The 13,491-nt window shown below is 45.9% G+C and overlaps 1 protein-coding gene across 1 annotated transcript in view; it reads right to left on the bottom strand.

The window, feature by feature from the left end:
- Positions 1-1,731: 1,731 nt before the first annotated feature.
- Positions 1,732-13,491, bottom strand: part of GARS1 (glycyl-tRNA synthetase 1) — a 40,821-nt gene continuing 29,061 nt past the window's right edge. Inside the window, exons 12-17 of the mRNA XM_053926183.2 lie at positions 13,048-13,192; positions 8,700-8,785; positions 6,248-6,357; positions 4,126-4,219; positions 3,297-3,487; positions 1,732-2,023 (exon numbers count right to left, since the gene is read on the bottom strand). Of these exons, the coding sequence (XP_053782158.1) occupies positions 1,898-2,023; positions 3,297-3,487; positions 4,126-4,219; positions 6,248-6,357; positions 8,700-8,785; positions 13,048-13,192 (752 nt within the window). The 3' untranslated portion in view covers positions 1,732-1,897. The remainder of the gene's footprint in view (positions 2,024-3,296; positions 3,488-4,125; positions 4,220-6,247; positions 6,358-8,699; positions 8,786-13,047; positions 13,193-13,491) is intronic.

Below are 13,491 nucleotides of genomic sequence, written 5' to 3' on the forward strand. Positions count from 1 at the left end.
GACCGCGCACTGCACCTGGGGGAGGTGCAGAGAAAGGGAGGGCTTGCAGCTTTAATATCCAGCACCTAATTCATGGTGAATGCAGTTGCCAATAAAAAGTGAAGACAGCCTTTACTTTACTTTGTTTCCAGTCCCTTTATGATCCAAAGCAGGCAAATCCCACCGTGTATCGAACGTATTTTTCACTAGCGAGCTCCTAAGGATGTGTGAGGTGGTGGTGACTGACAAGGCAGGGGCTGTCTGTCGGAGGAAGTAAATGAATGGGAAGCGGGACAGACTTCTCCCACGGGAGAAAGCTGGGGTATATGTCAAGTTAACAGCTATAAAGAATTTGAGATCAAAGGAATTCCCTAGAAAATGAAAACTGAAGTGTATTTAAAATCCAGTTCCTTCTAACAATGAATGCTTTTAAAAAGCACCAGACAGAAAAGAAGTAAGTTTCAGTATAAGACTATCATCCTCAAGAGGTTTGTTCATAAATTCAAGGCTCCGCCAATCTGCACACTGAGGGCCTTGCTGTGCAGCGCTGCAGCGGGCACCACAGGACAGCAGATGCAAAGGAGAGCAGTCCCTGGGGTTCTCCGCGACCGCCGCTCTTGGTACCCTAGACAGAAGCGAACACTCCAGAGGTCGGAGGTCGTCCCTCTCCGCCCTTCCCGGTGCCAGGTGAGAGGAGGTGGGGACACTAGGCAAGGTCTTAACTCTGCAAATAAACAGTGGTGCAAACTCATGCAGCTTTGAATTCTTCCCAACATGTAAGCCTATGTGTTCTGAGGACTCCATACTAAAATATAAGTAAAGCCCCTCAAAACACTACTAGGCTGGAATGAAGACCCTCTGGCGGCTGAGAATCGCTAAGCCAGATCAGACAGACGGGCTCTGCTGCATCAGGAGTTCTGTGACTTCCGTGGTGACCTGGGGAGCCACGTGCAAGCGCAGCTCCTGCCCAGGCACTTCCTCCTGCAGATGTTATGGAACACAGCTCCTGCCCATGCACTGCCTGCTGCAGACACTAGGGAGCACAGCTCCTGCCCACGCCCAGCCTCCTGCAGACACTAGGGAGCACAGCTCCTGCCCACGCACTGCCTGCTGCAGACACTAGGGAGCACAGCTCCTGCCTGCACCCAGCCTCCTGCAGACACTAGGGAGCACAGCTCCTGCCCACGCACTGCCTGCTGCAAACACTAGGGAGCACAGCTCCTGCCTGCACCCAGCCTCCTGCAGATGTTAGGGAGCATAGCTCCTGCCCACACACTGCCTGCTGCAGATGTTATGGAGCACCCCACACCAGGGTGCCTCCTCCACCTCTCCCACCCCCTTGGCTTTCCCACCAGCGTGTCCACAACCATCCCCTTGGCACCATGCATCACTTTCTCCGAAGAAAAGAAAGAACAGAGAAGGCAATCCAGAGAGACAGAAAGTAGACCAGGGGATGCCTGGGGCTGGGGTTGGGATGTGGGCGTGCTAAGTGCACTGGAGACCTCTTTTGGGAGTGATGGAAATGTTCTACAGTCGGCGTGCGGTGGCGGCTGCACAACTCCTTAAGTGTGCTAAACATCACTGAATCACACTTCACGTGGCCGAGTTTTACGGCACGTAAGTGACACTGCAATAAAGCTGCTGAGGAAAACCGTGTCAGTGTGTTCAGCAGTGAGCTGTGACAGTGCCGATCCAGAGGCGGGGGAAGCAGCTCTCCCGGAAATGCAACACACGGGCACACGGACGACAGGCTGGTGCGGCACTCCTCCACTTTAATGGGGGCGAGATCGGCGGCTGCCGAGGGTGAAATGCAGTCCCCAGAAGCCATCACAATGCGTTTTTTTTGTAAAGTGGACATGATAAGAGTTTAAGGTTTTACTTTTTTAGTGCAAATGGTCAAAAGTTGCTGAAAATGTCCTCAATCCTCGATCGTCTCTTTTTTCCCAGTTTCTTGCCCTTCAAAGAGAGGGTACCTGGCTTCCACATCGGCCCACGTGATGCTGCCGTTGGCCAGATCTCGGACCACACTGGGCAGTTCAGAGACCTGGGGTAAAAGGAAAGAGAAACCCAAGAGTCAGCCAACTTGGTGAGATTGTCGAAAAGGATTCATCCCGAACTCAGGAGCCTCGCAGCGCCAGCCCAGTGTTCACGCGACGACGAGGTCCCCTACACACTGGTCCTGCACAATGTTTCCCGTCCTTCCCTGTGCAGCCTCCCCCCACAGACCTGGGGCCACGCTCTTCCGCAGCCCAGAGTGCCCGCCAGGCCCCACAAGGCCCTTCCTGACAATTCTAGCTCTGTGTCCTTAAGTCACTTCACGTGTGTTAAATTTAGCTCTCAGAACAGGGGTCACTCATGTAACTCGAAGAGGGGAGATGGTACACTGGAGAGCCCCAACGGGGCCCAGCCTGTCCCTCAGCCGCACCCAAACCCTGCTGCCGTGCAGCGGGAGTTCGCAAACATGAGCATCAGGACCATGTAGAGATCTTGCTAAAACAGTTCTGCCCGCCCCCTCTCCCGCCCCAGGCCCAGCCCTACCCCCTGCTTCTGACTCAGTAGGTCTGGGGTAGAGTCTGCTCATCAGACAAGTTCCCAGGTGGCCCAGGGACCACCCATGAGAACCACGGAGACATGGGATGTGGGTCCAGGGAGGCAGATCTGGTTTTGTAAAAAGACAAGCCAGCAATCTGTGACTTCTGAATTAGACCACAAACTCATTTGGGAGAAGCAGGCTTTTGCCTGTTTTTCCCTACGACTGACTGTCTGCATCAAGCTGAGCCATTACCAGGCACTCTCATGAAAACCTGCTCGAGATGAAGGAGTTGGTCAGGCGGCTGTCAGTGACACCGGCCACTCCTGCCTTTCACCCTGCACTTTTCTCATCCCCACTGTCACCTTCCCGTTAGGAAAGATTACTAAGACACACGCATTGTTTTAAGCAGACTAGCACAGAAAGTTTATGCCTGCACAGGTGCACATTCATACAGAAACGTAAAGACGAAAATATCTGAGCCTCTCAAAGCCACTTGGGACCCCAGTTCTCCTGCCCAAATAAACAAACGGCCATAAAAGCAAACTGCTGGAGAACGAGCCCAGAGTGATCCAAACAGCCATAAAATATGAGAGAAGTGATAATGGGTATGTTCATAATCAAACCAAGGGGACTTGGGAGTCTGTGCACTGTCTGATTCGAGCCAGTGATTAGAACCAGACATTAAAAAAAGGAGGGGGAGCATAAATGCACCGACACCCAGCTCAAGTCAGAAGGAACCAGCACACGTTTCTAAGGCCTCGGGGGCCAGGGGCAGGCCAGCCACCTCTGCGCGGATCTGCCGCATGGAGTCTCGGTCCCGCAGAGTCGCAGTGTGCGGGGTCTTGTTCACGGTGTCAAAGTCAATGGTGATGCCGAAAGCCACGCCAATCTCGTCAGTCCTGGCGTAGCGTCTTCCGATGGACCCAGAGGAATCGTCCACTTTGTGGGAGACACCGTTCCTGGTCAGGGCTTCCGCTGTGCAAAATAAATGAAGAAAATTCAAAGTAGAATAATGGAGAGTCCCAGTGTCATCTAAATGCTGTCTTGCAAGATGAGGAGACTTACAAAAGGAACTAAGACAGGAGAACACTAAGGAACATCCCCAAAGTTTACTAAGCCCCTTGCTAGAGCTGGAGCCCAGCCCCTCCCTCACGCCCACACCGCCCACAGCTGCAGGGGGACGAGCGTCAGACCATCAGCTGAATCCTGAGGCAGGTCTTCACTCCACCACCTCCCCCTGCACAACCCTGAGCTGCTCAATGAACTGAATTCTTCCCATTTCCCAACTCTGAGATAAGGGAGCCGCACCAGGTGACCACAAGGCTCCCTGCCAGCGCGGTGGGTCCAGTGGCTACAGGTCCACCTGTGTGTCCCCCGCGAAGTGAGCAGAGAGCCGAGGCCAACAAGAGAAACAAGGGTGCTTCAAATCTGACTCCAGGCCCCACCTCTGACTCATTCAAACGCTGGGAGCAAATACTCTGAGCTACTCTCTCAGAAATAAGACCAGAGGCTTAAATCACTTATTTTTATTAAAAAACAAAACCAAAACATTATCTAAAATTCAGTCTACTTGACAGTGTTCCCACCAAGATTACTCAACTGGATTTGCTTACATAACTCCCTGACAAATGGCATGAACTCCTGGTTTTGGCTCAAAGGAAGGACCGAACATTTGAACGGAGCCACCACGGCCGGGAAACTGAAGAACTAGATGAAAGGAAGAAAGGCAAACGTGTTAGTATGTAAAAATCTAAGTGCTAATGTCCTTACTTCATTATCAAACTACCAGATCACACACTACAAGCAGCAGCAGGAGAGAGTTCAGCAGGCTAACCAGAACCAGAAAGACCTGCTTCTTAGCCCTGGATTTGGGCCAACTCAGCTGACCTCTCTCTCTCTGGCCCTGGGTTTCTCCATCTAAAGATAAAAGTAGTCTCTCCCACCTGCTCTGCCTGCTTCCCGGGCTGGCTGCAAAGGTGAAATGAAGTGAAAGCGCTGCGCATCATCTCCACGCTCCACAGAAGATGCCGACTGTTGCACCACATAAAGAGCCTTACATCCCTGCCTCTTTCTGTGCAGATCCCTAAAAAACCTCCCTCCAAATCACCAAATAGTAATGGGGGAGATCCTGAAACAAAACCCCATTCTGTTCTTTAAGGGTTTCAGCATAGCAGAAAGCAACCAAAAAGTTTAAGTAGCTCACCATATAAGTCCAAAAGAAAAACTAGAAAGCGAAGGAGAACGTTCTCTGCACCTATACTGAGACGCACAGGCCCCTGAAGCAGCTCCTAGAAAGGGCTCGGAGTTGCTCCGAAACGAAGGTGTGAAGACGGTCTGTGGAAGGCAAACCAGCCTGCCATTCTGGGCTGGAAATGAGAACTGAAGACAGTTCTTAAATAGTATTTATACAACAGGTTTGTTTGACGGCAAGAATATAGAACTCAGAATGAACAGGCCCCAGGGATAAATGACACGGGGTCCCTGTTCAGCCCACCCCCAGATAATTCACTGTAAATGCCAAGCAACTGGGAGCACTGAGCCATAAGTAAACCCCAGAGCGCACCGGTGTGGCTGCAGGGCCGGGCCACTCAGAACTCAACTCCTCGTCGCCACCCTGTGACAGTTCCGTGAGAGAGAGAAATGGGGACCTGCCTTTATGGAAAAAAAAACTTTTTAAAATCTCACTGACGATGTTTTTATACCAAATTCGCAGGAAAGTGGATTTAGAGACCACGCTAACCATTTAAAAACATTTTTGGTTTCCCACAGCCTAATCAAATTGGTCTTTATGACAGGAATCTCTACAATTCATGAAACACCGTCACTAATTTACTCTCGCTTAGCACTTAAAGGCTCTATCAAAACTCTTGTTTTCTCAATATTGTGAAATTCAAAGGAATAGCTAAAAGATTTTTTAAAAACCTTTTTAAAAAAATTAGACAAACAGAAAAGTTGGAGCAAACTGCACATGGAAGGCGAACGCGCTCGGCTGGGGACGCCACCAGCCAGCCTCACTCTGCGTGCCCGGGTTCCTTCTCTCTGCGGAATGGACGGGAAGCTGCTCCTTAAATGTCAGGAGAAGATGCAATTCGGGCAGAGAATGAAACAGTAACTTTATTAGCTACGTACTACCAGCAGTACGTCAGACTTTACCGGTTTTCCTGGAAACCTGTGTCTGCACGTGACGACCTGCAGCCCCTGCGGCAGAGGCGAGGGGGGAAGGCGGGGTGAGGCACAGTGAAGAGATGACGCGGAAGACTGGGGACAGGGATTCAGAAAGAAAACTTGCGAAGCTGGCGAAGACGTCTTATAAATATTTGTCTTTAGCAATGCTTGAATGGTGGGGGGGGCTATACCCCAAATACCAGTAGCCAAATTCTATGAGCCATCCCCTCCTTTCCAGTTTTCTGAAAACATAAATATACGCAGCAAATATCACTCCTTCCATTGATGCAAGAAAGGATATTCCCCGGAAGGAGTACGTTCTGTCTCAGAATGGAGAGCACCAAGCAGCTACAACACTGGCACGGAGAACGGCCCACACCCCCCAAGTTCAAAGGAAGTGACACAAGGCGCTGTTCTGCCTGGCGGACAGCTAGGCAAAGACAGCTGGCAGCACCATCAGTGCGTCTCAGTGAAAAACAACTCACTGGTCATTCAGTCTTACTAACGTGCCTCGGCAGACTTCTTCTCTGACCCCCTGCAAGAAGACGACACCCGCTCGGGACCACTTACCGTTCTCTGCTCGTCTCCCTCGCGCACGTGGAACGTGTGCTCCAACACCGTGTACATGATCCTGCCCAGGCCGAAGGAGGGCTCGATCACATTCGGAACCACCTCCTCCACTGCGAGAGGGAGAGAGGTTCAGTCACGCGCTCTCAAAGCCCGCACAGTGCCCTGCAGGTCCTCTCGCCACAACCCTCGTCAGCACCCAAAATCTCTCTATTCTAGGTGAGCGCCAGTCGATCCTGGACGCCAGAATGAAGAAATCAGAACGTTCCTAAAAGCTACCTGCTGGTAGGTCAAACGATGCCTTTACAGAGAAAGTTGGATTAAAAAAATAAAAATTAAACTGTTTCTACAGCATAGAAACGAAGCTGGGCACCGAGGCACTCCTTCCCCAGCTGGTGAGCTGTGAACAGCAGTGCCCACACTCCACCACCTGCCTTGCCTATGCGGGAAGTACTAAAAGCTCTACAGCTTCTGTAAGGGTTTGCTGGAATTAACGAACTACCACGACAGCTGGCAAAACTAACAAAACTAATTCCCGCCCTGACCAGCGTGGCTCAGTTGGTTAAGCCTTGTCCCACAAATCTTAATTCCCAGTCAGGGCACATGCCCGGGCTGGGGTTCGATCCCTGGTTGTGGCATGCGTGAGAGGCAACCAATCAATGTTCCCCCCCTCTTTCTCCCTCCTTCCCCTCTCTCTAAAAATAAATAAAATCTTTAAAAAAAATTCTTAAACACAACAAGTATCAAATGGTTTGTTTTACTTGCTATCTGGATGAGAACTCTTTAAAAGCTGAGTTACTGCCACAGTGTTTCCATGGTTCTGGGGTGAGGAGGACCTTAAGAGCCCAGTCTGCTCCGGGATCAGCAGTCAAAGACATTTACCGGGGGCCCCGCGGCACTTCCCGTGGGGGAGCCTGTCTCTGTGGTATGTACAGGAATGTACTCCTCAGTATATTTTATTCCGAACAGAAGCACTGCTAAGCACTGTCAAGGTCTGAGGTAACTGACCTTAACCTTGGAGAGTTTATGTTTCCAGGAAAATGAGGTAACTAGAACTAAAAACTCACATATGTGGAAGAAGAGAGAGGCTACTTCCTTTGTCTCTGATAAAGAGTAAGAACAACATTCGGAAACACCACCGAGGCATTTCCTGCCCATCCTGCCATGGCACCGAGCAATGGTGTGGCACGGCTCTGAGCCAGCGGCCAGGGTGCAACTGCACAGCCCCAGGTCACGAAGAAGACCCCCACTTCCCGTTGGCTTCCTCAGACTGCTCTGAGCCCACCGAAGCCTGGCTGTGACGCGGGCCAGCAATGAGTGGGAAAGCAGGCCTGCTCTCTCCACCGGCAGGAGCTTCCGAATAACCCCCGCTCGGTTTCCAGGAGCTTTCACACAGCCACACGAATCGTGAGCATGCTTCGCAGATGTTCCAAAACACTCGTGTCCCCATTCACAGAGTTCCTCCTATCACGTGGGCCAAAAAGCCTGTTAAGTTTTTTCCACACAGTAATAGCTCTAGCAGCGCTTAGCTGTCTTTGATTTCATTTGACACAATTCTGTTACAGTGTATTGTGACAGCTGTCATATCAGTGTACGTTTAAAAGAAACTTTATCAAAATTGGTGAATTTTTGTGCAGCCATTTTAATATTGAAGATAGAAGAATATATGCAACATTTTCAGCGTGTTATGCTTTATTATTTCAAGAAAGGTAAAAACCCAGCTGAAACAAAAAAAGATTTGTGCAGTGTATGGAGAAGGTGCTACGACTGACTGAACACGTCAAAAGTGGTTTGCGAAGTTTCTTCGTACTATTGACATGATGACCAAATAATTCTTTGCCGTGGGGCTGTCTCATGCATTGGAAGATGTTTAGCAGCGCCCCTAGCCTCTACCCAGTAGAAGCCAATAGCAGGAGATCACCAACATACTCAACATATCCAAATCAATAAAGTTATTGGTGAAAATGAAAAACGTGTCTTCTATTTTATGGAAAAAAAATACGGACTTTTTGGCCAACCCAATATGAAAAATAATCATCTCCTTGGCTTTTGAAAAAGCATGAAAGACCATTAATCTAAGGGAATTTTAAGAAATTAATTTGCCAAAAAAAAAAAAAAGCAGAAGGAGTGAAATCCTCTCTTACTTAAGAAACAAAAGCCCTTTTCCTTAAAATGAAAAAAACATCTTTTTAATCAGAGATATTCTTCATATGCACCTCAGGTCACAAGAAATATAAAGGTGGCATTATAAATTATTTTCCAGTGTGAGTACAATTATGTCTTTTTAAAAAGGCCCAAGATAATGTGCTAAACATATTCATCAAAATTAAGGTTGTGACATTAAGAACTTATCTATCCTCTTCAAAATTTCAGTAAAATTGTTGTTATAAAAGTTAAAAAAAAACTTTAAGGAGTGATGATATTTTTTGTTTCTTAACTATTTTTACAAATTTACCATATAGTGTTTTCTGGAATCTCTTCACACTGACCATGTCTTTTGTTAACTGAAATGTTTTCCCTTCAGTTTCAACAGTGAATTCCCTGTGAAGAAACAAGGCATATTATATATTAGTGAAAACATGCAGCCCCGGGCCTTAGTCTAAAGGGGCTTTACAGACTGCTAAACTGTTCTCCGTTTTCAGTGCACTACAACTGAGTCAACTCTTCAGGATTAACAGCTGAAGTCAAACTTAAATTAGTTCATAAGAAATACCAAATTAAGTATTATTCTAACAATGGCACCAAACAGTATATTCTGGGAGGCACCCGAATATATGACTAGTTTTATAAAATTCTGTCAGTGACTTAATGACTAATTCCTTTGGTTTTGAGATCATGGTAAAACCCAAAACAATTTTTTAAAGAATTCAGTTTTAGGGTAATTAGAATAAATTTGTTAGAAATAATTCTGCTGGCAGAAGACCACTGTTCTCTTCACTGTCCCAACAGATGTAAAAATGACCAGCTTGCCATCTTATAGAGAGTAATTTTAAAACTCCCACTTTATTTCCAAAGTAAACTTTGACATTCATGTCGATGAAGATCAGCTTAAGAGTTTAATGAGTCTGTTTGATATGCCAATATAAAATATTATCCCCCCCAAATCCTGCCTGCAGGAGGTTCATGTCCTGAGATACACCCATTCAGTTTCAGGTCCCAAGAGTCCACATTTATACAGCGCGTATGAGGCATTTCCTCGCATCAGGACGATCAATTTTGATTTCTCACAAGCTTCGCAGTGCTGGGAAAAGAGCGCCACCCCCACCCCCCCCCCCCCCGTGGTTGCCTTTGAAGCTGCACGGCTGGCACGCGGTGCGCTGAGTTTTGCTGGTGTCCCGCAGTGACAATCCCATGCATCACATCAGTGGTTTTCACTGATTTCCTCCATCTGTACGTTCTGTCAAAGTTTGTGTGTGCACACATCAAAGATTCCGTTCCATTGACAGTAGCATGTGTACCCTCTCTGAGAGCACAGTCTAAGTAGAGTAGGTAATAGTTTTAAAAAGCTGAAATGAGCAAGGAGGTAGCCAGTATGTGAGAATTAAAAAAGGAAACCGTCTTATTTGTGGATATAATCTAACTAGCGATCTATGTCCATTTTAATAAGATTTGATGTTGTTTCCACATAAATAGATGTTGCATTCTGGGAGACGAGAAATGTTGTAAAATTTTCCCAATGAAACGGGCATGTGCACCCTCGATGGTTCTCGAGAGAAGTGTGCGCGCATGTGCAGCCCCATCGCTGCGGGGCTCCCCCGCGGCCCTGCTCTCCACCCCTCCGCCCCAGCTCACCGCCGCCATGCTTCCTGCACCACAGACAGGTTTGCCTTCCCCGGAGTCTCACACAGGCCCTTCCGTGTAAGGCTCCCTTCACTGCGTCTGACGTCTGGGGCACATGCTGGCAAACTCTGCGTGGAGCCAGTCACACAAGATTCCGGGGTTTGCGGCCATATGCGGTCCCTGGTGTTCTTTTTCTTAAACGTTTAACGCTTTAAAAATGCAAAACTCACCCTTAGCTGGAGGGCTGTACAAAAATAGTATGAAAGATGGTCAAGTGTACTTAAAAAATGTGTGCTCTGGCTGTTACACGTTCTATAACTGACATTAGAGTTGATTAATAGTGACCTTCGAATTCCAATTATTTTTTTTTGTCTACTTATTTCACCAATTACTGAGAAAGGGGCGAAGAAATCTCCGAGAAAAGTGGATTGGTCGATTTTTCTTTTCAGTTCTGCTTTACGCATTCTGAAGTTGTTTTTAGCTGCACACAGAAGTGATACACCTTCCTGATGAGCTGACCCCTTTACAGTATGAAATGCAACTCTGCCGCCGCTAATTTTCTGGTTCTGATGTCTACTCTTGAGATATTAATAGAGCCAATCCACCTTTCTGATTAATATTTGCATGGAAATACTTTTGATTCTTTTACTTTTAAACCTATTGTGTACTACAATCACAGTAAGTTTCCTGTAAACAGCATTTAATTTAATCGGATCTCAAAGTTTTTAAACAGCCTGACAACGGCTATTCATTCAAGTTTTTAGATCAGCAATTTTCAACCTCCTCCATCTCATAGCACACATAAACTAATTACTAAAATTGTGCACCACACCAAAAATATTTTTTTTGCCAATCTGAGAAAAGAAAGGTATATTTTGACTTACAAAAAAGTAATAATAGTAATTACCTACCTTTTTTGCTCCAAAGTGACTTTTTAAAAAATCAGATGCCTATACTTGTATAAAAGGGTTTCTAGTACCAAGAATTAACCAATCAGACATAATCCTGTTATGCAATGTGACCAGTAAGATGCAACTGTACGACATGACCTATTATTTATGGTTCAAGGCAGGGTATTCACACTGGACAGCTACTGTTGTGCTGGCTGTTGTCATTTTTTAGTATGACAATCTCAGGGACAAGAGGTCAGTGCCTCTGACTAAATACTCCGGTATTGCATGCTTTAAAACTTCCTGTGGCACACCGGTGGAAAACCATTGGTTAGGTCATATACTCGGCGTAATCACCAATATTGTTGAATTCAAACCTACCATCTCGTGAGTAATTTTGTATTTGTCCGATCTGTTCTTTGTTCATTCTTCCTCTTCTGTCTTTTCCTGGAGTATTTTTTATTATTCTATTTTATCTCCTTTACCGGCTTATTAGTTACATCCCTTTGGTTTTTGTGTTTTTTCTAGGTAACTGCTCTAGAATTTACTACATGTACTTTTATTAACTTATCATAGTCTACCTACAAATAACGTTCTGCCACAGCACATACAAACACATGCCTTACAAGGGTGTGTTCCCAATGCTCCGCTCCCATCCTTTGAGTTACTGATGGCATACATTTCACAATACACTGTTACTGTTTTTGCTTTAAACAGTCCATTATCTTTTAAAGAAAAGGACATATCATTTTAAAGAAGTCAGTGAAAATGTCATTTATACCTCCCCACATATTTAGCGTTCCTAGAGCTCTTAACTTCTTTGTGTAGATCTAAATTTCCACGCTTCTGCTTAAAGAACATCCTTTAACATTCCTTGGGCTGTTCCCAGTGTAGGGCTGCTGGCAACGAACTCTCTGAGCTTTAGTTTGTCTGAAAGCTTTTTCTCTTCATTTTTGAAGGATATTTTTGCGGGGTCCAGGATCTTTGTCTGTAATCACTTTAAAAATTGTCATTCTACTACACAGTAGCTTGCCCAGTTTTTGATCAGAACTCTCTAATCATTCTTCTCTTTGCTCCTTTTAACGTAATGAGCCTTTTCTCCCCTGGCCACCAGGGAGTTTTCTATTCATTATTGGTTTCCAGCAATTTGGAAACTAATAATGTGCCTTAATGTAGTTTTCTTTGTTTATTGTGCTTGGGGTTGATCTTGAATGTCTGAATTTACAGTTTGAATCAAATTTGGAAAAATTTCAGCTACTGATGCATCTTCAGATATTTTTGCTCTATATCCTCTCCCTCTGACTCACGATTACACGTCAGAGTGCCTCACACTGTCCCAAGAAACATTTTTTTCCCCTGGTCCCTTTTTCTATGCCTTACTTTAAGTAGTTTCTATTGCTACATTAGGTCCAATAATTTTCTTCTGCAATATTAAATATCTTGTTAGGTCCATTCAGTGAGTTTTCATTGGGGTACTGCCCCTCGATGTTCCTTCCATCAGTTCTGTTTTTACACATGTTCCGTTTCTCGCCCCACGTGTTCGTGCTTTCCCTCACGTCACTGAGCATGTACAGCACACGTTCAATAACTGTTTTAATACCCTGATGTATTTGTATTTACTCCATCATGTTTGTCATTTCTAAGTGTTTCTTTGGATCGACTCTTCTCCTCGTTATGGGTCACATTTTCACATTCCACAAATTCTTGTCTGCCAGATACAGTAAATATTGCACTGTTTAGTGCTGAATTTTGTTGTATTCCTTTAAAGATTCTTCTCTCCTATTTTTATATTTATGCTCAAACCAATCAGAGAGACTACTCCAAAGCTCAAAAAAAAGAGCACTGACGTAAAGATAGATACAGTTTCTAATCCTTCCTCAGTCACTACCTTGGACAAGTCTCCATGTCTAAGAAAGTTATCGGGAAAGGAAAATTATCTTTACAGTCCATTTCAAACCTGCTTCTGGTACTAATACCTACATCTCTGGAAACCCAGTCCTTGAGCTGCAGCCAAGAAAAAGTGCTAAGCTGCAAAGAATTTCTGAAGACACTAATCTCAGCCCAGTTTTCAGAAGCTGGCAGAGGGACGTATCTGCCTGGAGCCCCTGTAAAAGCACACATCTTAAACCTTACCCTTTCTCATTCAGTAGCTTCTCCATTTCTGTAATGTACCACTCATCACACACGGCAAGGTGCTCCATCACCAGCTTCGCGTCCTTCTTATACGCCTTGCCGACTGCACCCTTATTGGGCTCAAACTGAACAACGTTGACGGTTCTGTACGAAGCAGTCAAGGAATCCAACAACAGAGAACTGCCTCAGCATTTTGGGAAATGCTCCTGAGAAACACCAATCATTCAACATTAGACACCGACAACAGAGGTTCCTTTCAAAGTTACAGTGAGACAAAGGGATATCACCTAACCAGCAATATAACCCAACAGATGGCACAGTAAGTTCCGATAATAATTTAATTCATTTCTAAAATGTCCAGCACCACTGGCCTCGTCCTAAGATCAGCTCACAAATTCCCTGCCGGGTAAAGGAGGTACATTTCTACCGTGCTGATTAACATAA

Source organism: Desmodus rotundus, chromosome 6 (assembly GCF_022682495.2).
Source record: "Desmodus rotundus isolate HL8 chromosome 6, HLdesRot8A.1, whole genome shotgun sequence".
In the NCBI taxonomy this organism is placed as follows: Eukaryota; Metazoa; Chordata; class Mammalia; order Chiroptera; family Phyllostomidae; genus Desmodus; species Desmodus rotundus.